The following is a 24,391-nucleotide window of genomic DNA, read 5'->3' as shown; positions in this document are numbered from 1 at the left end:
AGACACATCGGCGACTTCACATACTGTTTTTCCCAATATTATTCCATCCATTTTCGACACTGTCAAATTTTAAACTTCTCAGTCTAGTTTTCAGCTGCTCCTGGAATGTTTCTCTCAGATCCTTATTCTTATGTCCACCAATATCATAGTTTCCCTGAAATTTCAGATTTCAATTAACCCTAGATGCTATTAGATGGTGATCTTTACTTTTAACGTCAATGTCAGCACCCCTTTACACCTTAGTATCTTGTATCGATCCTGCCGGTCTTGGGTTTACAATAACATAATTAATAAGGTTAGCCGTCTTACAATCACGTGAATTACATGAAAGTTTATGCGCCGTTTTGTGACCAAACACTGTATCGGATATAACTACATTATTGTAACTACAGAATTGCAGCAGTCTGTAACAATTACTGTTTTCTTTTCCTACACCAAATTTACCTAGGTTATGATACCATCTGTCCCTATTTATACCAACCTGTGCATTAAAATCTGCTAACAGAAACGTCATATTTCAACCTGAGACACTGTCTATTTGTTCCTGTAGCCGTAAGTAAAATTCCTCGAGTCACTGTTACCGGAATCAATCGGTTTTACAGGGACATATACTACTATCATTTATACCCCGCATGTTTTAGTCATAAAATGATCGACGAACATTCTATTATGCATACCTTCTCAACCCAAACAAGCTTTGGCAGCTTCCTTAGTCATTATGATCCCTACTCCCTGCCTATATACCCCAGCCTTCCTGCATCAGTAAAAAAATTCTGTGTCACTTCATCTCAAGTTTTTTTCACCTGGGGTATGAGTTTTTGAAACTCCTAATAAGTCCAGTTCAAAGTGTCTGAATTTGTTAGTCGAAAAAATGCCGGCACTATAGTTGTTTTGTTAACGTTGTAGCATTCCAAGATGCTTTTTTCATATTCTTTAAATAATTGAAATTGTTATGGTCTCAGGAAAAGCAATGGCCCCAGAACCAGTGCAGGACGGGGACTACCGCAACTTCTCAAGTCTGCATGAAGCGCTTAAGCCGACTTAGAACCGAACAGCAGCAAGTCCACTGGACTTCCAGCTGAACGGAGGGTTTGTGCAATCCTGGGCCCATCTTAGTAACAACATGGTTCTCCACACTTGGCGATGTTCTTCCATCAACAAGAGTCAAAATCCTGCACAGACAATCTCAAGCCTGTTACCTCCAACTCATTATATATTCATGCCTACCAATGTTATTGTACTCCGGGAGGAAACCCATAATAGATAACCTAGCTAAGAAGAGAATTTTTAGCCCAAAATGCAAACCAAAACAGGGGACCCCTTAAAATATAAATCTCATGGTTCTTCCACATAATGTAAGTTTGACTCCCCATGAAATTATTTTTATGCAGTATGGAGTTTTCTATGCGCGATGTTTCGTACCCTTTTTCCACAGACCCCCCCCCCCCACACACACACAGGTACTTGTCTTGAATCCGATAAACACGCGAAGAGAAACACATATAGAATGTAAAAGATGCTATTCAAAACCGGGTTTTCGCTGACTAGTGAGGTGTTGCTCACTCTGTGACAAAGATTTCAACTTTAGTTTCTTGGGGTTGAAGGGGCAAATAAAGGTACCTAGGTTAAGTTACGTATTTCATATATGCTATGCTTTACCCCCCTACCCCCCTAATTTGCAAATATATAGCCCAAATTTGTCCATGAACTATTATATTTTCATCCTATTTTGTTTTATTCATTAGCATTAACGAAACTTCACTTATCGCGTGTTTATCGGATTCTAGACAAGTACCCACACACATACAAAAACTCATAAAGATATTATTTGAAAAAAACTACGTTTTCTAAAGAGTTAAAGAGGCTGAGTCACAAGTTCGAACCTTAAAACGTACAGGGATTAGAAGGTACAGTTGGGGGGATGCCGCCCCCAAAACCCCCCGCTTTCGGAGCCTTTAAATATTTTTTTTTTAACTGAAAGTAAGGAGCGACATTGAAACTTTAAACGAACAGAAATTATTCCGTATATGAAAGAGGCTGTTCCCTCCTCAACGCCACGCACTGTGCGATAAAGTTTTTATTGTTATAAAAAAAGAGTTGTCACAAATTCAAACCTTAGCGTAAAGAGCGAGGCTTTGAGGAGGGCACATCCCCTTTAATATACGGAATAATTTCTGTTCGTTTTAATTTTTAATGTCGCTCCTTACTTTCAGTTTAAAAATTTTTTTTTTATTTAACGGCTGCGAACGCGGGGGGTTGGGGGGGGGGGCGGCAGCCCCCCAACTGTACCTTCTAAACCCTGTACGTTCTAAGGTTAGAATTTGTGACTCAGCCTCCTTAATTCTTTAGAAAACTTATTTTTTTTCAAATAATTTCTGCACGTTTTTGTACAGTTTATTACTTATTATTGCTTGACTAACTGTTAGATGATTGTGTATGATTCTTTTTTTTCTCGACAGGGTGTTTTAAGGGTCGACCTTGTAACTCAGCCTCTTTAACTCTTTAGAAAATGTAATTTTTTTCAAATAATTTAAAAAAGAAACTGAGTTTCTTTTTTAAACTTTAAATTCAGTATATAAAAATTTCACCTGACGGGGAATCGAACCCGGGTCTTCCGCCTGACAGTCAGGAGTATCGACTGCGGTACTAAAGAGACACAATTGTATATATTTTTTAGTAAAGTGAATGTATTTTTGACGCAAGCAAATCCCCACAAAACTTGATATTTGGTTTTTGGAAAAAAGGGAAGGAGTGATCAGATTGAGCTGCAATTTTAAGGATGAGCTTCCAGGCCCAAGGAAAGCTTATCCTCTAAATTTCAGCCCTAAATTCAGACAACGTTAAAGGGGGGCTGTGGTGGAAAAAATTAACATGGGCTCTTATAGGAAAACGAGGTTTTTCGTAAATGTAAATTCGGGGGATAATTTTTTCGGTCTGAAAATCTCAAAAGGCTCTAACAGGTCGAATTCTGCTTCGTATGAGTCCTCATTCACCTGGATCAGTTGCCATCTGTGGCCTCTAGACGAAGCTAACAAGAAAAAAAAAATTGAACTGTTAGCAGCTCTATTTATTTCTTGGAAAACAGGGACGGAGGAATCGGATGGAGTTTAAATTTCGAGAATAAGCTCCTGAGCCATAGGAAAAGCTACACCATTAGATTTGAGCCCAATCAAACAACGTTAAAGGGGGGCTGTGGTTGGAGGGTCGAAACTTCCGGCCCACTTTTACCCATGAAGATAAAGTCGGAGGAGGGTGAAATTTTGCACGTTTCTTAGTTTGAGCTTGGGCTACAAAATGCGATTACCGTTGTCTCTCTGCGACCGCTAGGACCGGAAATCGCTTAGCATTGTGGTGGGTCGCCTCTTTATGGAGGCACACGTGTGCCTCCTTGATGCGGGTGTTGAAGGTTTAGCTGCAATACAGGATCACTTCTTCTTTTCAAGTCCGGTCTGGTCTCAGTGAAAAATTTGGTCAAAGTAATCAAAGACTTGAAAGCCTGAATAGAGTAAAGGCCAAGACAGGCTGGTGATCGAGATCTAGAGTTGACACATGACTGACTATGTCCACTAGACTTGTAGGCGAACGGGCGACCTAGATTTTTCATATTGTGTGGGTTTTTCCTACTGGGTTTTAGTCACGTATTATTAATGTTCCCTAAAAAAAAAAAAAATCAAGCTTTTAATGCGCTGACATAAATTCTACCCTAAAACTAAAGCCAATTAAAATAAACACAGAAAAATCTTATTGTTTCGGCTCAACCTAAGAAAGAGCGGACATTAAGCTACAAATATCTTACATGGCAACACGAGTCTGTCGTCACCGGGCTTTTTGTTCTTTGACCGGTGGATTTGACGTGTCGTTTCCTCTCTACCTGATAAGCATTGTCAACGCGGTTGAACGTTTTTGGTACAATTTAGAGGTCCTGGTACAATGCGGCACATTTGAAAAATTCTTAGTACAATACAAAATTACGGGTACATTTTGGTTTTACTTGCTCTTTTCTGACTCGGGTATCAGTTCAAATTTAAATTTATCGAAAATTTTCTTCTGGTTACCGCAAATTTTTAACATGCTGTTTAAATGGTGCAAATTAATCTCTTGGGGTACAATTTTAGTCAGAAAACTGGTACAATTTATTTTGAAGGGTTGGCAACGCTGTACCTGATTATATCTCTACGGTAGAGACCATGTCAATAGTAACGGAAACTTTAGTTGAGAGCGGTTTTCCTTCTTTTTTGTGGTGGTTTATGGAACAATTGATCGTGAAATCTCGGGAGAGTTCTCATCCTATCGTAACTTTAGACTTCTCAAGCGCTTTTAAAGTAACGATAGAAATAGCGCCACAATATTTGATCGCGGCCATTTTTTGTCGAACAATTACAGTTTTAGTCCAATAGCATCATAATGTTTTCGATTGGAAATTTTGAGATAGTCATTTTGTTTAAAAATATCAAAAGGATTCACTGGCGCGCTATGCCACATTTGTCCCTAAAATCAAATGCAGTATACTCAAAGAAGGGTCAGTAGATCTTTCTACGGGATGAAAGAGGGGTCTTGAGTGAAAAAACTACGTTATGAGTCCCGGGTTTCTGTGAGAAACAATTCAGGTGAAAACGAAGTAAGGGAAATTTACTCCTAACTTCAATCCATTTAGAAACATAATTGGATTAAGTGCTCAATATAGATGCTGAGTTGTCGGCAATTGCTCTATTACTGGGGGAATATTTTTAGTTTTGAATGGAAGATTAGATTTGTATCCTCGCCCCTCCCACTTCAAGGAAGTGGGAGGAGGGGGATGGGGTGAGGAACATTCCACAACACCATTTCTTCGACAAAGAACCCCAGTTTTATTATAAAATTGTTAATTATCCTTCGAAACTGGAAGATGAACATACCTTCATCACGTCCTTCACATGCACGATCATCGACTGCCAAACGCAGTACGTGAGTGGTGCCCCGAGACGAGACAGAAAAAAGTCGACCAAAACACAACTTACGATGGCAATACGACCAGAGCCTGAAAAGTGTCGAGCTATCTCTTCGACCGCAGTGGGAGAACGCCAAAGCTGCACCTCAGTTCCTAGATGTCTAGGGAAGCCGTGTATTGTGTCTATACTGAGCAAGTCTTAGCCCGAGTTAGATAAGTTATAGTAAGCGGACAAATGAGCTCGGAGCGTTCTGGAGATAAAGGACCTAGTCTTAATTTTAGACCTTGGGCTGTTCGTAATTTTAAAAACATGTAATTAGCAAAACGGAAGCATTGTTAATCCGTTCCTAGCCTTATTAGCACTTAAACGACAATCTATTAGTTAATTAACACGACTGTTAAAACGGAGATTTCTCTCTTACAGTAAAATCTATTTATTGGATTTTTTTGCTAAATTGTAAGTAACAATTCAAACAAAGCAATGTGACCGCTAGTCGTGTGAAATACAAAATGACTAACGAACATTTGGGTATGGTCATTGGAATTGATGCTCATGAAAAGTAAATATGTGGTAGATATAATAATATTCAGTTTTACTTAGTTTCAAAATAAGTACTCCCGTTTCGACATCCGCTCTAAAAGTGAAGAAAATACTTCTTAGCATAGAGTCATCAACAGCAAATTTACTCAGAATTTCTAAATTAAAGAAGAAAAATAAAATAAAAAAGATCGTGTCAATTAAAAGAGAAAGCATTTTACTTACACTATTCTGTTGGTCCGGGAAAGCCCCAGAGAGGACAAGATATCTTGTCGTTTGGTTGTGTCCATTCTGACAGGCCAGGTGTAGAGGAGAAAATCCGGCCCTATTCACTATGTTGGGATTAGCTCCTGCCTTGCAGAGAAAATTCACTGTTTGACTATAGCCTCGCCAAGAAGCTTCGTGCAATGCACAGTTTCCGTGCTAAAGGAAAAAAAAAAAATCAAAATTGATTGTAAATCAACAAATCAGGCTTAGCTGTTACTTTAGAAGTTTCAAGTTTAGTAAATCCTTAGCTTCTTCGGTTCAGAGATAGAGATGTCATAAAGCTCGAAAGAGGCAATAAAGCTTAAAAGAGCAGGTGGGCCACTCACTAACAATCAGTCATAAAAGAACTGCACAAACACTAGAAAAAAACGGGGAGAGCAATGATGTGAATACATTGAAAACGCAAAGTGGGTGATTCACTAAAATTACTCATAAGATAAAAGGAACCTTTTTGCCCGTGACTCGAAAGCAGGAAGACTAGGAAAATTCTTTGCAAAATTAGGCAGCTTATTCCATTTATAAGGATTATAATGGTGAGGAGCATAAGATGCCCGAGTGGTGCTCCTAAACTCATGAGTTATACTATCCACATTTCAAGTTTTATGATCTTGACGGTGTCTATTATAAGTAAAAAGAGTTTCAAAAGCGGGGGTTGAGAAGTGATTTAAATATTTAAACAAGACAATTGTGAGGTGCCAGTCACGAGTTTGAGATGCATTAACTTATTATTCAGTAATACTCACAAGCAGTGAACTCGTCAGAATCATCAAATTCAGAAAATAATGTCATAGCTTTGTTCTGAAGTTTTCATACTCATACTGTTCTGAAGTTTTTGCAATAGCTAAAAAATATTTTATTTCTTGAATCACCTCGAGGATAGTAGCCTTCTGATTTATATTTCAACCATTGCACTTAAATTATTTTTACACGATAGCCTTTCTTCAAAAATTTAAAATTAACAGATTTTGTTGATAAATTGTTTAAATCAGAAAATACATTAACAATTCTATCATAGGCAGCACAATAGCGCTGACTAACTAAAGAGGGAATTACATGTACTATTTTTATATATATTTTTTTTCACCAAGACTCTTCGTAAGAAAGAAGTTGCCATAGAAACTTTGGAAGGACTTTCTCTTTGGAAGGAAACTTTGGAAGCTCAATTAATTGGAAATTGAAAGTTCTAGTGGCCGTTTTAAGAATCAACAGTGATTGGAGGGCAAGGAGCCCCTCCATACGCCCCTTATATCTGATAAAACTGTTTAAATAGCTATTTTGTTCAGCATAGGTGAAAGGTCCAATGACAATGCCTCTGGGGTTGACAAGACCCCTCAGGGTAAGGCTGTAAGTTATGCAATTCGCACATTGTTTACATACAGTATTCGTTACTGGGAAAAGGGATCATGTTTGATCCTTGGTGTCTAAACAAACTGATTATTAAGGTGAAACTTTCAGGGAGTTTTGAGGGGAGTGTTGAACGAAATCAAAACTCTCTCTTTGCGTGTAGGTTGTCAAAAGAGTATATTTCAGGAACTACAGGGTATTAAATTGTAATTTTCAGGGAATGGTGAGGGGGGATATTCAATTGGCCAAAAGGAAAAATGTTCACGCTACTGCTACCACTACTAGTGCTACTGACTTACTACTACTACCACCACCACCACTACTACTACTGCTACTACTACTACTACTACTACTACTGTAACTACTACTACTACTGCCACTACTACTACTACTGCCACTACTATTACTGCTTCTATGTGACTACTACTAAAGCTAAGGGTATTAAGGTGAAAATTTCAGGGAATGTTGAGGGTAAAGTTGAGAACTGAATTAAAACTCACTGTGTGCATCCAGGTTGTCAAAAGGGCGTATCAGCAAGGTCTCAGGAAAGGCTCAGAATAATAAGTTGAAGCTTACAGGGTATGTTAAGGGGGCAGTTGAACTAACGGAAAGGCAGTGTGTGCATAGGAACGACTAAGGGCACTAATTTGTAACCTTCATGGCATGACGAGGGGAATGCTCAACTGATTGAAAGGCATTATGCGCTTACTACTACCGCTGTTGCAACTACTGCTATTACTGTTACATTCTGTGTCTACTGCTACTACTGCTACTATTAAGGCTGAGGGCATTAAGGTGCAAAATTTTAGGAAATATTGAGGGACAAACACACCTTGTGCATGCAGTTTGTCACAAGGGGATATCAGCAATATTTTAGATATCTTATAGATTATAAAGTTGAAAGCTACAGGATATGTTGAGGGGGAGGTCAAACTAACCAAAAGGCAATATGCATTTCTACTAATATACCTACTACAACTAGTATCAGAGCGTCATTTGCTAGAGGGCAGGAGGGGGAGGGTGCAACTGCGCCTGAGGCCCCAGTTTGCCCCCCAAAAGTTTAGAAATTAAATGACGCTTTAAGTTGAAAATTTCACGGAAATTTGCGCGGGGGATGTAAAACTGAATCAAAATAAACTATGAGTATTCCGATTGTAAAATGCGTGTCTGTGCAATTATCTCACGAAAACCCAGGATATTATATTGGAACTTCAAGTATGTTTTCGGGAATATTAAACGAAATCACAAGACGCTATGAGCATCCAAATTTGTCCAAAGGGTATATCTGAAATATCTCAAAAAGGGCTGAGGGTATTAAGTTAAATTTGTCTGGGCACGTTGAGTGGGAAAATTAGGCTAACTAAATTAAAACATACTATGTACATCAAGGGTTGTCAAAATGGTCTATCTGCGATATCTTATGAAATATTAAGGGAATTAAGTTGAAACTTTTAGAGAGTGTGTAGGGGGATGGTTGATTAGTATTTGGCTTTAAACACGACTTAAAAATGACAGGGGTTAAAATTTCACCATTCCTAAAGAACCTGCAAATGCTATAAAGATTTTCAACCCATATATTCGAATATTCTCCCTGTACCCATCCACCCAATGTGTTATAGTCCAATTATTGTTAAAAATTGTTGTCAAGTCTGCTCTACATGATGACTGGGGGGGGGGGGATATATGATGAGATACGTAGCTTTTCAGTTAGTCAGATCTAATTCGTTGACTGTAATTTGTCTCATTTAACTGTCATTTCCATAAATTTAGTTAAATACAGGAAATACCCCTATCATTTCATAAAACAAAAGTGTAAGAAAATAACGAAGCAAAAACTTCAATAGTTACAATGAGATTGAATGGAAAGACTCCCGCCAAGTTTTATAGCCCGGAAGAATTGTAGTTTTTTCATAACCACAAAGTTTAAAGGGCGTCATTTAAAACACCCATTGTAAATGTTAATGTAAAAAAGTGTATTGAAAATAGAAGTGAAAAGGGGTTTTCCGGTTCTACTAAATAGGAATAACTAGCACTTGACTTACTATTAAATCTTGACGGTTTGCATCAGCACCATGGCGAATCAGCTGCATAACAATTTCTAGATGCCCTTCGGCTGCTGCACGTTGTAGCGGAGTTGACATGGCCTAAAAGAAGGTTCACTAAATTAAGTAAAGGATAATTATTCGAATTAATGTTTATTGCGTTGGTAAAATACATAGTATTGATAAAACTAAAATGGAAATACTTAATATATTGTATTTTGGAGACGAATTTGTATTGGTAAGAGATCATCATACTATCAATACGACTGGTCGTAATCATAATAATATGTTGCATAACTAACAGAATATGTGTAAATTTTGACCTGAGAATGCTGTCTGCAAAAAACTCAAAGTTATGAATGTTTAATTTCTCAGAAGCTTGTTTGCTCTGACAATAGTATTTAATTAAACTCTATGCAGCCAAATGATCGTGTTAGTACTTTATACACCCTCCCAAGATCCTTGCGCATTGGGTCTTTTAATCCATGTCCCTCCCCACCTCCCAAAATCCCGAAAATGTCACCTTACTTCTATAGTTTTTATGCGTTCCATTCAACCCACATATTTTTCTTTTAAACGTGTGCCAGCCCCATCCTCAAATGAATTCCTCTAGTAGCCTACACATCTCGTATCACATTCCTTCTCTCAGTCATAGCAGTTTCAAGATTTTAAATCGAATTTGAAACGGTAGCCTCTTGTGTGCAAGGGCCCTAAAAACATCTTACCATGTTTACACAGCCTTACCATCCCTTAAAAAGAAATGAATTCCTTCCATAAGCCCCTGGCAAGTGAATGCAAAAAGACTAGGAACTGGTGAAAAGATTTCCTTGAGGAAGAAGGAATGCATCATTTTTTTAAATGAATTCGGTATCTGCCTGACGAACTGATTGATACAGTAAAAATCATTGTAAATATTGGTAGCGTAAATACAATCTTGTTTGTACTTGTACCTTTATTGACAATGCAATAAAGTGAGGAGAATGTTGTGAAGACAAAATCGGATGAAACATCCGCGGTTTTTTAACTATTCTTACATGTATTGTTTGCTAGGAGATCCGAAAATAATCCCCGTTTGAGCTAATAAGAAATCAGTAGCCAACATCGTAACAAACTTATCTAACAAATAGATTTGTTTTGGAAGAAAATTGTTGGAGAATTTGAGGTGCAATAAAATGCAAGAATTTGAGGTGCTTCTAGGTTATATTCTATAACTTGAGAACCAGGATTCCTAAAACCTTTTGCTGGTGCTTTGTAAAAATTTTCGCACATAGGCTAGCGTAGACTACTTTTTCAATTTATTTTCTGAACTTTTATTGCTTTTTTTTAATCTACCGCCCAAATAATGCGTTTGCGAAAATTATTGACCGACAATTTTTGCTAGCTAACATTTTTGTTTATTCAAGCTATCCACAAATTATTTGTTGACAAAGGAACGGAAGAAAATTGCCTATCTTCTGTGGATGACACTATATCGGTTCAATAAACGTTTCATACCAGTACGATAGCGCTGCCTAAGTAAAGAGCGAAGTCGGCCCAAGGTATTATTTATGTTTTTCTTCACTAAGGCCATTCATACGGAGGAAGTTGCCTATCTTCTGTGGATGACACTAGATCTGTTCAATAAACGTTTCATACCAGTACGATAGCGCTGCCTAAGTAAAGAGCGAAATCGGCTCAAGGTATTATTTATCTTTTTCTTCACTGAGGCCCTTCATACGGAGGAAGTTGTCGTAGAAACTTCGGAAGAGACTTGGATGTTAAACATCCCTCCTCCCATGTCCCTTTTCCCTCCAAAGACATCCAATCAAAATTTTGAAATAATTATTTTGTTCAGTATAGTTGACAGGCCCTATAAACATGCCTTTGGGGATGTCATACTCCCACAACCCTCAGGGCAAGGGTTTTAAGTTATGATATTCGCCCATTGTTTACAGAAAGTATTTGCTGTCGAAAGGGGGGCACGTTTGACCTTTGGTGCCCAAAAAGACTAAATGTATTCAGATAAAACTTTCAGGAAATGTTGTGGGGCTGTTCAACTAAATAAAAGTAACCTATGCCAATGCAGGTTGTCAAAAGGGATTTTCTCAGGAATTGCTTAGGGTATGAAGATGGAACTTTCAGGGAATGATGAGAGGATAAACAATAGCCCGAGGCAATATGTGGACTCTACTACTACTACTACTGCTACTACTTACTACGTTGCTTACTACGTAGTATTGCTATTAATCCTACTGCTATTTATATGACTACTACTGCTACTACTACTATTACTACTACCACACCACTACTACTACTACTACTGCTAAAACTAATACTACTATTATTATTACTACTACTATACTACAACTACTACTACTACTACTAAGGGTGAGGATACGAAGGTGAGAATTTCAGGGAATATTTAGGGGGAAGTTAAATTGAACCAAAACACACTCTGTGCATGCCACTTGTCAATAGGATGCATTAGCAATATCGTATGACCGGCTTGGAGCATTAAATTGATACTTAGGGGGTTTGTTGTGGGACATGTTTAACTAACCAACGGACAATATTTATATGCTACTACCACTATTTCTATTGCTACCACGGCTACTATTATTACTGCTGCTACTATTACTGCTACTGCTACTACAGCTAAGGGTATTAAGGTGAAAATTCCAGGGAATGCTGAGAGGGTGTTTATTAAATAAAAAATATTGTGTGCATGCAGTTCTCCAAAAGGACATATTAGCAATGACCCTGGAACTGCTTAGGGTATTAAGTGAAAACTTCCGACATATGTTGAGGGAGATGTTCAAAAAAAGAAAAGGTGTTATGTGCATAATGCTACAACTATTGCTACTGCTGGAGCTAAAGGTATTATGGTGAAACTGTCAAGGAATTTTTAGGGTGATGTTGAACTAAATCAATTAAACGATCTGTATGTAGATTGTCAAATGGATTTATTAGCAAAATCTCAGGAACGGCTTAGAAGTTCAAACTTCCAGGGTATGTTGAGGGGGATACATTTTAAAAGTTTTCTATTTTTTAAAAAAAATTCTCTCTAGCTTCAATAAGTCCAAATTGTTAAGAATTCAGGAATGAATATCAGTATGTATATTAAAAAGTCAATCCATAGTCAATTTTTTTCAGCAATTTTGGTTATGAAGGTGATTTTTTTTTCCCCATTAGAAATAGAAACACATAGCTTGAAATAGAGATTGTTTTCAGTAAAGTGGATATTTTTTTCTGGTGTTATAGGAGACACAGGAGACGTTAGCCCTACTCCTCTTTCTTGTAGTTTCCGCTTATTCTGTTCCACTTGGTTATCTATTGTAATTCCTGTGCATTTTGGGTTTAATTTATTTATTGATGGTGATTTATGATAGTTTTTCGCTTGAAAAATAATTTCACTTTCTGCTCATCTCTCGTTTAATGTAGTTCTTTACTTTTCTTTTAAAAAACTTCGTTTGTGACCAAAGTTTTTTTGTTTTTGTTTTAAATTAATCACATTAAAAGGGACTGTTTTTTCTTGACACAGCCAGATTCCAAAGGAGCTGATGCTAATATGACAAAGAGAAGAACCCACAGTTCATCCTCAATAGTTAAAAAACAAACGATCGGCTGCAAGGAGATGTAGTGTTTTAATTTTCGCTTGAAGACATTAATTTTCTAAATGACATCAGGTAAAAAATGATAAAAGCCAGCTGGGTGATGAGATGGCACTTTTAATGTTAGGGTTAAGGAACGGAAACAAGTTAGTACTACGAAGGATTGCTAATTATAAGTTACTCTGAGGATTAATTATTCCAAACATGAGGCGGGGAAGCTATTAAATTCATAAAGGAATGAATCTAGCTAAATAACGATGGATCAAAGAACAGCCCATAAAATCACGCTATGTATATATATATATATATATATATATATATATATATATATATATATATATATATATATATATATATATATATATATATATATATATATATATATATATATATATATATATATATATATATATATATATATATATATATATATATATATATATATATATATATATATATATATATATATATATATATATATATATATATATATATATATATATATATATATATATATATATATATATATATATATATATATATATATATATATATATATATATTTATCCTGTTTGGGCACCCTCTCCAGAATTTAGCAAAAACAAAGTAGCAAAACATGTAAGCAAAAAAATCGTAACAAAGTAGCAAAAATGGGTATAAACAAATTTTTGATGCGTTTTGTAAAGTTTTTCTTATGCCCTTATTCTGTTTTTCTCTCTTTTTTTAATCCTTTTTTTAATAAGTTTTTCAATTTGGTCATTTATTAGCACCCTTATCACAGTCACACTATATAAAGAGATGGTATCAAACAGTTCGTGGTAACGAACTGTAAGTAAGGAGCAACCCGGCTCAATAGCAACCAAACTCTAAAAAACGGAATTTTGATACCAATAGACACATCAAAAGAATCAAATTTTAATGCTTATTTTAAATATATAAGTTTCATTAAGTTTAGACCTACCCATCAAAAGTTATGCGAGAAAAGACCGGAGAAAATTTGCCTGATTTTCGAAAAAAGGGGGAAAAACCCCTTAAAAGTTATATAACCTTAATGAAAGTCACACCATCAGTTTCAGCGTATCAGAGAACTCTACTGTAGAGGTTTCAAGCTTCTGTCTGCAAAAATGGGGAATTTTGCATTTTTTGCCAGAAGAAAGATCACGGATGCGTGTTTATTTGTTTTTGTTGTTTTTTTGTTGTTTTTTTTCCCCAGGGGGGATCATATCAACCCAGTGGTCCTAGAATATCTTGGGAGGGCTCATTCGAACGGAAATTAAAAGTTCTAGTGCCTTTTTTAAGAGACCAAAAAAATGGAGGGCAACTAGGCTCCCTCCCACGCTCATTTCTTTCCCAAAGTCTCCTGATCAAAATTTTTAGATAGCCATTTTATTCAGCATGGTCGAAAATATGAAAATGATGTCTTTTAGGATAACTTAATCCCCCAAAGTCCCCGGGGGGAGGGCTGAAAGTTATGAACTTTACCCAATGTTTACATAATATTATTGGTTATTGAGAAGTATACAGACGTTTTCAGGGGGGATTTTTTCTGGTAGTGGGCTGGGGGTGGGGGGTTATGTGGGAGGATCTTTCTATGGAGGAAGTTTCGTGGGGGAAGGGACATTGCTATGAATGGGGCACCGGATTTCCCAGCATTATTTAAAAAACGATCAGAAATTAAATATATAAAAAAAAGTTTTTCAACTGAAAGTAAGGAGCAACATCAAAACTTAAAAAGAACAGAAATTATTACGTATATGATTGGGTTTGCCCCCTAGTCAATAACTCTCTCTTTAAGCCAAAGATTTTTTTAGTACTTTCATAAGAGCTATTTATTCTAATTAACGGCCTTTGTGATTAAGGGGTCATTTTTAAAGAATTGGAACAAAATTTGAACTTTAGCATATAGAGCGATGTATTGACTAGGGGGCGAACCCCTAACATATGCAATAAAAAATATACGAATATAGAAGTTCGTTACATATGTTAATTCGTAAGTTACGTATATTTATTTCTAATAAAAACGTTTGTAAATAAAATTAAACAACTTTCAAGAAAGCTATTTAACCAAATAAAAGTAAAATTAATATGCAAATTTTGTTTTAATTATTGATCTACGGTGAGCCAAAATCAAAACCTGCATTAATTCAAAAACATTCCTAAATTAAATAATAAAAACAAGTTTTTTTAACTGAAAGTAAGGAGCGAAATTAAAACTTAAAATGAACAGAAATTATTCCGTATATGAAAGGGGCTGTCCCCTCCTCAACACCTCACTCTTTACGTTAAAGTTTGACTCTTTCTCACAGCTCTACTTTTTAAAACAATAAAAAAAAAACTTCAGTGTAAAGAGCGCAGCATTGAGGAAGGGACAGCCCCTTTCATATACGGAATAATTTCAGTTCGTTTTAAGTTTTAATGTCGCTCCTTACTTTCAGTTAAAAAAACTTGTTTTTATTATTTAATTAGTAAACAGTACTTGGTAAATAAATTAGTATTGAATGCAGGCGTTCGTTCGTTTGTTTATTTTTTGTTTTCCCTGGGAGTGATTGTATCAAGCCATTGGATCTAAAAGATCGGAAGAGGGCTCATTTGAACATAAATCATAAGTTCTAGTGCCTTTTTTAAGTGACCAAAAATTGGAGGGCAACTAGTTCCACTCCCACACACCCTTTTCCCAAGAGACGTTAAATTCAAAGTTTTTTCAACTGAAAAAAAGAGCAACATAAAAAAATTAAAACAAACAGAAATTATTTCGAATACGAGGGGAGCTGCTTCATCCTCATCCTTCGCTCTTTACGCTAAAGTTTCACTTTATGTCTTAATTTCTTAAGAAAGATTGTTGAATCACAAGAGCTGTTGGATTCAAATGAGAAGTATTTTCAAAGAACTACTTTTTCTTTGAGAACGATCTAACCTTGCCTTAAAAATATGAATATTAACCTCACCTTTTTTTACACGTTTAACGTACTTTCAATCCAAGTAATACAAACCCCATTAAAAAAAAATCGACAGATGAATAAAATTGAATCTAATCTACCATCGAAAGATTATAAGGTTCAGGTTGTCGTCTTACGCTGTACCATTAATACTGCGGATCGCAGAAAAATAATATACGAGAATAATGATATAAGAGCATGCCTGCTACCTAGATCAGTGTTGGTTAGCACCAGGTTCAATAATGCACCCAGGAGTTCGCCCGATTTTGAAAATCGTGTGCACCACATGACACAAAGGTATAGCGCAGTGGAAGTGTTTCCTGTGTGGCGGAACAATTGGCACTCTATTATATACACCGTGACAGAGAGTGGGCAACACTTGGATTGTACCAACAAGGTAATGGTTTCCACATGAACTAGTACTTTCCCACAGTTTGAATAAATATAGGCAGTCTCCAGATACAGGTAAATACCTACCTGTCAAAAGATGCCCTCTAACTATTGGTTATACCACAACCTTTGATCAGTTAATTTGAGTGCTATATAGATTGAAACGGCAAAATCATTTTCTATTTTATTTGATTTTAAAGGGGGCGGTGGGTGGAGCCAATATGATAAATCTGCCCTTCATAGTTTAAAATTTGCATGTTCTTAAACGAATAATAAATGTTGTCTGTTTTTCTAACAGAAAGACAACTTGGAAAACTTTTCAATTACTAGATGTTAAAATTAGTTGGGGTATTAGGGCTTGAAAAGGAATCTAAATGACATTTACATTTCCATCACCTAGATCACCTTACATTTACATTTTCAACCTCTTTGAGACAAAAAAAAGAAGTTCCACTGCCTATTTTTACAATTCATATTTAATGGGTTTCTTTTTAATAGAAAAAAGAAAAATAACAAAAATCCTAAGCCCCTCTGTTGCTTAACAAGAGAAATATACTTTTATGTTCAACAGAGGTTATTGCAATAATTATTAATAAAAATCCTAAGCCCCTCTGTTGCTTAACAAGAGAAAATATACTTTTATATTCAACAGAGGTTATTGCAATAATTTACAATTTTTTTCAAGAAGTTATTGTGCTCTATTGAACGCAGTTTGAGAATAAAAATGAATAACACAAAAAAAAAAAAAAAAAAAAATAAGAAATCTTGCAAACCCTTAGAACTTCTGAAGCTAACCAAAAATACTACCAGCTTTAGCTTATACTACGTAATAGATAAATGTTCCAAGAATTTTCTGTCAGTTAAGGACAAATTGCCGCTAATTTAGCTCTGAAGCACAATAGGCAAATAATTAGTTGCAACAAAAAGGTTGGACGATTTTGTCAGTTTCCTCGTTTAGACTTTGAGCATTATTTTCTCAATAAAATAAAACAAAATTGAATGTGTTTGGCATTTCTGAAACCATTTCCTTTTCAAGAAAAAAGACATAATTAGAAAAAAGTATCAAAGTTAAGAAATCTACCTAGCTTTGTAACTTTTCGCTCTTAGTTTTTTTTTTCACTACAGGAAAACAACCAAACTAATTTTATACAATCAGAACTTCAGGAGCTTGTTTGAAAACAAGCAACTTATATGTGATTTTTAACACAATAAATATTTTGTCAAACATTTAATGTGGAGCCTCCTCCCCTTTTTATCAAATAGTAGAACAGATAATATCTAATGAAAGAAAGTGCCATACTTATTTCTCAATGGAGGGATTAACCGAGAAAACAGTCAGTTTGAATTCAAGTTGATGGAAAAAATCTTTATCCAGATTTCAGCTACAGATGATATGGCATACAGACGTCAAAAACTGAATTTCTTCTTCCCTCATTAGTCAATGATACACCGTCATCTTCAGAATAAGTTAAACCATAAAATGGCACGAACATACAATGTGAAGCAGAACTCTTTACTGGCTCATTATTCATTTGGCACACTGGAAACTGACAATTAACCAAGAACAAGGAATCTATCAACATGTATACAGAGAGGGGGGGGGGCAAACTTGGAGCTGATTTTCCCACGTCAAGTGAAAATGACAGTGAAACATACAAAATGAGCCATATCAAACAGTTCGTGGTAACGAACTGTAAGTAAGGAGCGACCCGGCTCAATGGTAACCGAAACTCTAGAAAACGGTATTTTGATTCAAATAGATACATCAAAAGAATCAGATTTTAATGCTGATTTCAAATAAAGTTTCATTAAGTTTAATCCTACCCATCAAAAGTTAGGCGCCTGAGAAAATTTGGCTGAATTTCGAAAAAAGGGGGAAAGACCCCCTAAAAGTTATAGAACCTGAATGAAAATCACACCATCATATTCCGCGTATCAGAGAACCCTACTGTAGAGGTTTCAAGCTCCCATCTTCAAAATTGGGAAATTTTGTATTTTTTGCCAAAAGAAAGATCACGGGTGCGTGTTTATTTGTTTTTTTTTGTTGTTTATTTTCCAGGGGTGATCGTATCGACCCAGTGGTCCTAGAATATCGCGGGAGAGCTCATTAGAATGGAAATTAAAAGTTCTAGTGTGCTTTTTAAGTGACAAAAAAATGGAGGGCAACTAGGCCCCCTCCCACGCTCATTTTTTTCCCAAAGTCACCTGATCAAAATTTTGAGATAGCCATTTTGTTCAGCATGTTCGAAAATATTATAAGTAGGATATGTCTTTTAGAATGACTTAATCCCCCGAAGTTCCCGGGGTAGGGCTGAAAGTTATGAACTTTACCCAATGTTAACATATAGTATTGGTTATTTGGAAGTAAACAGACGTTTTCAGGGGAGATTTTTCCTGGTAGTGGGGGGTGGGTCGGAGGTTATGTGGGAGGATCTTTCCATGAAGGAAGTTTTCATGGGGGAAGGGAAATTGTTATGAAGGGGACACCGGACTTCCCAGCATTATTTAAAAAAAGATCAGAAATTTAATATAAAAAAACATAAAAGAAATTTAATAGAAAATAAATTAAAAAATATAAAAGAAATTTAATATGTAATTTCAACTGCAACAGCAGCAACATCGAAATTTTAAACGAACAGAAAATATTACATATATGATTGGTTCACCCCGTAGTCAATGCCTCGCTCTTTAAGCCAAAGATTTTTTAGTACTTTCATAAGAGCTATTTATTCTAATTAACGGCCTTTGTGATTAAGCGGTCATTTTTAAAGAATTGGAACAAAATTCTAACTTTCGCTTAAAGGGTAAGGTATTGACTAGGGGGCGAGCCCCATAATAAACGTATTAAAAATATATGAATATAGAAGTTCGTTACGTAAGTTAATTCGTAAGTTACGTATATTTATTACTAATAAAAACGTTCGTAAATAAAATTAAACAAGTTTCAAGAAAGCCATTTAACTAAATAAAAGTAAATTAATATGAAAATTTTGTTTTAATTATTCATGTACGGTGAGCCAAGATCAAAACCTGTATTTATTCAAAAACGATCAAAAATTAAATAAAAAAAACAAGTCTTTTAAACTGAAAGTAAGGAGCGACATTAAAACTTAAAACGAACAGAAATTATTCCGTATATGAAAGGGACTGTCCCCTCTTCAAGGCCTCGCTCTTTACGCAAAAGTTTGACTCTGTCTCACAACTTAATTTTTTAAAACAATAAAAAAATTTAGCGTAAAGAGCGAGGCGTTCAGTATTGGGGGGGGGGGGGGTAAACTGGGGTCGGAGGAGGGCAGTTCGCCCCTGCCTCATAGAAAATTACGCCCCTGTCCCGATCTTTCGCTCATTGATCTATTGTCTTATTGCAACAAATTGACCAATTTGAACTCCTGACAGAAAAAATTGTCCTACTAAATTCATACTGGTCATACTGGAAATTAGATTTACTCCAATTATTTTTTAGTGGAACAATTAAAAAAACGGCTAAAAGTATAATTTCTTCACACTAATAATTCCCAGGCACAGGTTCCTAGCTATTTAAGTCAGCGCTGAAACCAGTGGATGCATCCAATGGTTAAATCCCCTAAAAATAGTAATATTCTTAAAATCTTCTGTATAAATTTCCTTCTTGTTAAAAGTAGATTATGCAATTTCTTCAGGTTGAAAACTCTCACTAGAGAAAAAGTTCCGAATAATCGTTGTCCTAGTAGTTTTAGATTTTGGGTTGTCCATTTTACTTCGTATTTTTCTGTGTTTCAATTAAATAAAAATGGTCTAAAATTTAAATTCCTTTCTATAAAATATTTTGGACATAGTTTCTCAAAAATAATATAAATATTTGACGACGAAAGGACAAATACGACAATGCAATATTTTATCAAGATAGATGACGCTTTTTCACTTACCTTTTACTTTTTCTCTTTGAAGAAAGTTGTCTTCAGTGGCGCTATTAACTGCTAAAACAAGTCACCAAAATAACTCAGGAAAGAAACGTGAAAATTCTAAATTTTAGATTTCAGACAATTTAAAGCATAAACCCTTTTAAACACTTTCAAACTCAATTTTCCAACACTCAGAGAGTAAATCAATGAAAAAAATTAAGTTAGCGAGTAGGGGGATACACAAAACATTAATGTTATTAGCCTTATGTATTTTTGCAGTCACACCTAAGATTTGAAAAATCATAACATTTATAACGTTACTGACAGCGAACATATCTAAAAGGCGAAAAAAAAATGACATTGTAAAGAGCAGCAGAAATGAATTTACATAAAGGAGAAAAAGTACATTTATCTAGTAACAAAACGGATGATATACTATGTCATCCAATAGTTATTGATCAATATATCCATTTAGAATCTTAAATTGGTCCCAAGGGGGGTGAACAAGAGGTTATACGGAACCCGAGTAACATAAAAAAAGGCAAACCAATTAATTTGGAAACTGTGTAGTTGGCAATACAGTTCGACCAGGCAATCTCCGAATAAATCACCAGTATTCGCTACTTTTCCTTCGGGAAACTGAGGGGGGGGGGGCTCAACAGTGAATACATACAATATTTTCCGTCTCAAATGTTTTATAATTAACGCTTGTGCAGTTTACGGCGTCTTTGTAGGTTCGTTCTAGATTTTGTGTCATAGCTCGTTGCTGCGATTTGCTTTAATTCTCGCTTTCGCTGGTACACACATACACTATTATTTTTTCGTTTAAATATAGAATATAATATACACACACGGTAATAATATATAAATAGATAAATATACATATATACAATTATTTTTTTAATATGTATATATATATATATATATATATATATATATATATATATATATATATATATATATATATATATATATATATATATATATATATATATATATATATATATATATATATATATATATATATATATATATATATATATATATATATATATATATATATATACATTTACATTATTTAATCTCTTTCGCAAAACAACTTTAATTTCATTTTATGTTACTTGCTGTAGACAATAAAACTATTTTGGTATTGGGTATCTGGGAATTTGTGACGTCATTTGAACGAAAAAAGGTTTTCTAAGATGTGTAAAAAACAAATTTTCCCAAAGTCATGACGTATCTAGATTCTTTTTCACTGCGAGAAATGGCAGTATGACAATTTTCAGAAAAAATTATAGCACCGTTTTTGAGAAAAAATTACATATAAATAAATAAATTTACATACGTTTTATGACATTACCCGTAATAAGATAATTACTGTAGTCGTTTTCCAGTTTAATAGAAATAGTTTCAATAGGCAAGGGTTTGGGAAAATTCGCTCAATTTTGAAAGAAAAAGAATTATGTATCTTACTTTTCAACGATCGAAGCTCGATTCCTTGATACTTGTTGATTTAAAGAAGATTGAGCTGAATGAGGTTAATTTGAGTCAGGGGTTGCGTTAAATGGGGACTGAGTTGCATTGGGGTTAAATAGGGTTGAATTAAATGATGGTTGAAATGCACGTGGGTTCAATTGAATGAGGGTTGAGATGCATATTGGCAAGGTCGTATCCAGAGGGGGGGAGGGGGTTTGTCCCCCCCCCCCCGGAATGTTTTTCCAAATCGTAAAAACGTAACAAAAATGAATAAAAACATATTTTTATGCGTTTTTTTTTTTTGTAAGCCCCCTCGAAAAAATACTTTTGTAACCCCCCCCCCCCCTCGAAAAAGATCCTGGATACAGTCCTGTATATGGGTTTAGTTGAATTGGGGTTGAGTTGAATGGGGGTTGGGTTAAACGGGCAATGAGTTAAAAACGGGGTTTGATTTGGATTTTCGTCGAGTTAAGGGAGGATTGAGTTGCAGGGTGTTTTAGTTAAAGAGAGTTGAGTCACGAGGGGTTGGGTTAAACAAGGGTTCAGGTGCAGAGGAACCCTTCTTTACAACTCTTGTATTTCGAAACAAATGACAATAGAAGGAATTTTATCAACCTGCTCAACTATTTGTAGAAAATGGAAAACCTAATATAGCAAAGGTATAATAACTGCTGAATTTTAAAGTCGAAGACAGTGACCCGAGCTTAGTTTTACCCTTGGACCCACTTAGTCACATCTATGATTGAACCTTCCGGCGCTAAACTTATTTCTCAATTGTAACAATAGTAGTTTGACGTACTCATTTTACAAGTCAGTTAATTGTGTCTTGGATCGTTTTATATTTCAACAATAAGTCACTTGGTATAAAGGAATTTTAAACCTATTTACTCTGTGAAATATAATACCCATCCGTTTTGGTTCAGGTTATTTTTTGGACTTAAACGGTTTTCAATACAATACAAAAATAGCTAAGCTTCTTATTGAGACGAAACTTACCGGACGAAAATTACCTTGGCTATCTTTCTTTATCGTGATGACTAGCATAAATGGTTTTGTTAGTACTGTTCCTTAGTGTGAAAAAAAAAGATTCTATTGTAATTACACGGGTTTACTTTGATCTATTTAAATGAGGTTATATATTTTTTAAAGCAATCACAAATTTACTCTGGAATTTTATTCAAAATAAAACATCTTAAGCATTTTTGATAAGATAATTCAAAATCTTGAACCATAATTAAACTTAGTTCTGTGGTTACAATCATGGCTTAAACTAGTATATTTCTTCAGAGGACGGTACACTTATGGCTAAGTTACCAATTTCTTGGTGAGGGTTGTAGTTTTGTCATGCACATTGCTTGGCTTGAGGTTTCCTTGAATTGTTGGTAGATGTAGAAGCTCTCTTCCTCTTTGTCTTCTTTATTTGCTATCTCTTTCGTTTTCTTTTTCTCATCCTTTTCTCTCGCGCTTTCTTTTTTACTTTGTCGCTACCAACTCTTTAATGATTCAATCTCATTCTCTTAGTAAACCTGGCCATGGGGCCTCCCAAGGGTGCTAATTATCATTTTATTTGTATTTAATGAATCCTATGCAATCTCATTTGGGTACACAGTTTAAATACAAATATTTTACGAGGGCAGGCCTGTGAAGAGCCTTTACTTTTATTTGCCTATCGAATACAGAGTCCTCTTGAACATGACAACTTGGGCTCCCACATAACTCAACCACCATAGCTCGACCACCAAACAACTCGACCAACCTGACCTCAACTACCAGTTAACTCAACTACCTCAAATTCAACCACCAAACAACTCAATCAACCTCAACTAAACCACCGCATACTTCAACCACCAAATTACTCAACCACAATCAACTCAACCACCACATAACTAAGATCTGTTTCAATTTTTTGTCTCGTGAGGTTTTTTAATATATTGTTCTTAAAAAGGAGCAAAATTGAAATATTGAAATTGTCGCTATTTTTCTGTAGAGCAAAACACAATTCAAAGAGAGAAAAACTCGACTCCAGAGATCAAAATGTGTTAGGGCGATTCTTATATATTTTTATGTTATTTTTTCATAGAATCCTCAACAACAGTAAATGTTTTTATCTTTTAAATTTATTTAAGCTTCGATCTACCGTCAGCACTGGGCGAAAATCAGCAAAAAGCTAATGGAAAAATACGTCTTTGTGGGTATTTTACATTCAACGCATCTTTTTACCCTTGTACATGATCAACTGCTTTCAGGTAGGCTATCTCATTTTGTTTTCTTCTTGAGGGTATGTTTTAACGAGTCTTGAAAGTCGTTGATCAAGTATTTGATATTTTGAAATTTTCTAACCCCGCTGTTGAGCAGCCTGTAATGTCACCAGAGGTTGAACAGCATTGTCACGCTTTGGTCCATCAAAGAGCTTTCCAAAGAGTTGGATGAGCCCATATGAATATACCATGAATGGCATTGCTGAATTCAATACGCTTTTAGAGTGGTTCCAGAAAACAGTAAAAATCTTGGCAATCCAACCCCCCGGCTTGGCAACTGAATGCCACGTACCTAGGTATCATTAAACCAAATAAAGAGATGCTCGAACTAATAACCTTGAGGGACATGACAACAGAATTGATTAAATTCTTTCAATATCTCGTAATGGAACAAAAGCTAAGGCTGAGATACCTTTGACGAGGATATTAAAATTGGGATGATTTTCAAACTTATGCTCGAGGCCCAGCAATTGAACTGTTCTTATAAAAGGCTTTTAAAAGGGGAAGAAACATCCCGATACCGTAGAATTTAGAAACGCAACTTGAAAAACATTTATGGCAGCTTTTTCGAAATCTGTCCAAATTCTAGTGGGATTGGGTCTTGGCACCAAGTTTTTAGGTGCTTGTAGCATGCCTCGATATGTTCTTGCTGCCTTATAAGGCAAATGAAAATAAATGCATGGTGGATATGATTCACCAGCCTTTGCATATATTGTATATAGCTGGAAAAAAAAGTCGGGGC

The 24,391-nt window shown here is 35.4% G+C and overlaps 1 protein-coding gene across 1 annotated transcript in view; it reads right to left on the bottom strand.

Annotated features, from left to right (window-relative positions):
* LOC148956704 (cyclin-dependent kinase 4 inhibitor B-like) overlaps window positions 1–24,391 on the bottom strand; it is a 57,446-nt gene that overhangs the window by 4,599 nt on the left and 28,456 nt on the right. Inside the window, exons 4-5 of the mRNA XM_089091781.1 lie at window positions 9,119–9,220; window positions 5,691–5,888 (exon numbers count right to left, since the gene is read on the bottom strand). Of these exons, the coding sequence (XP_088947907.1) occupies window positions 5,691–5,888; window positions 9,119–9,220 (300 nt within the window). The remainder of the gene's footprint in view (window positions 1–5,690; window positions 5,889–9,118; window positions 9,221–24,391) is intronic.

The sequence above is a fragment of the Artemia sp. Qi Xiang Cuo genome, chromosome 1, assembly GCF_049724085.1.
Source record: "Artemia sp. Qi Xiang Cuo chromosome 1, ASM4972408v1, whole genome shotgun sequence".
NCBI lineage: Eukaryota > Metazoa > Arthropoda > Branchiopoda > Anostraca > Artemiidae > Artemia > Artemia sp. Qi Xiang Cuo.
Note: the sequence above shows the minus strand (reverse complement) of the source record. Positions and strands in the feature narration are given on the sequence as shown.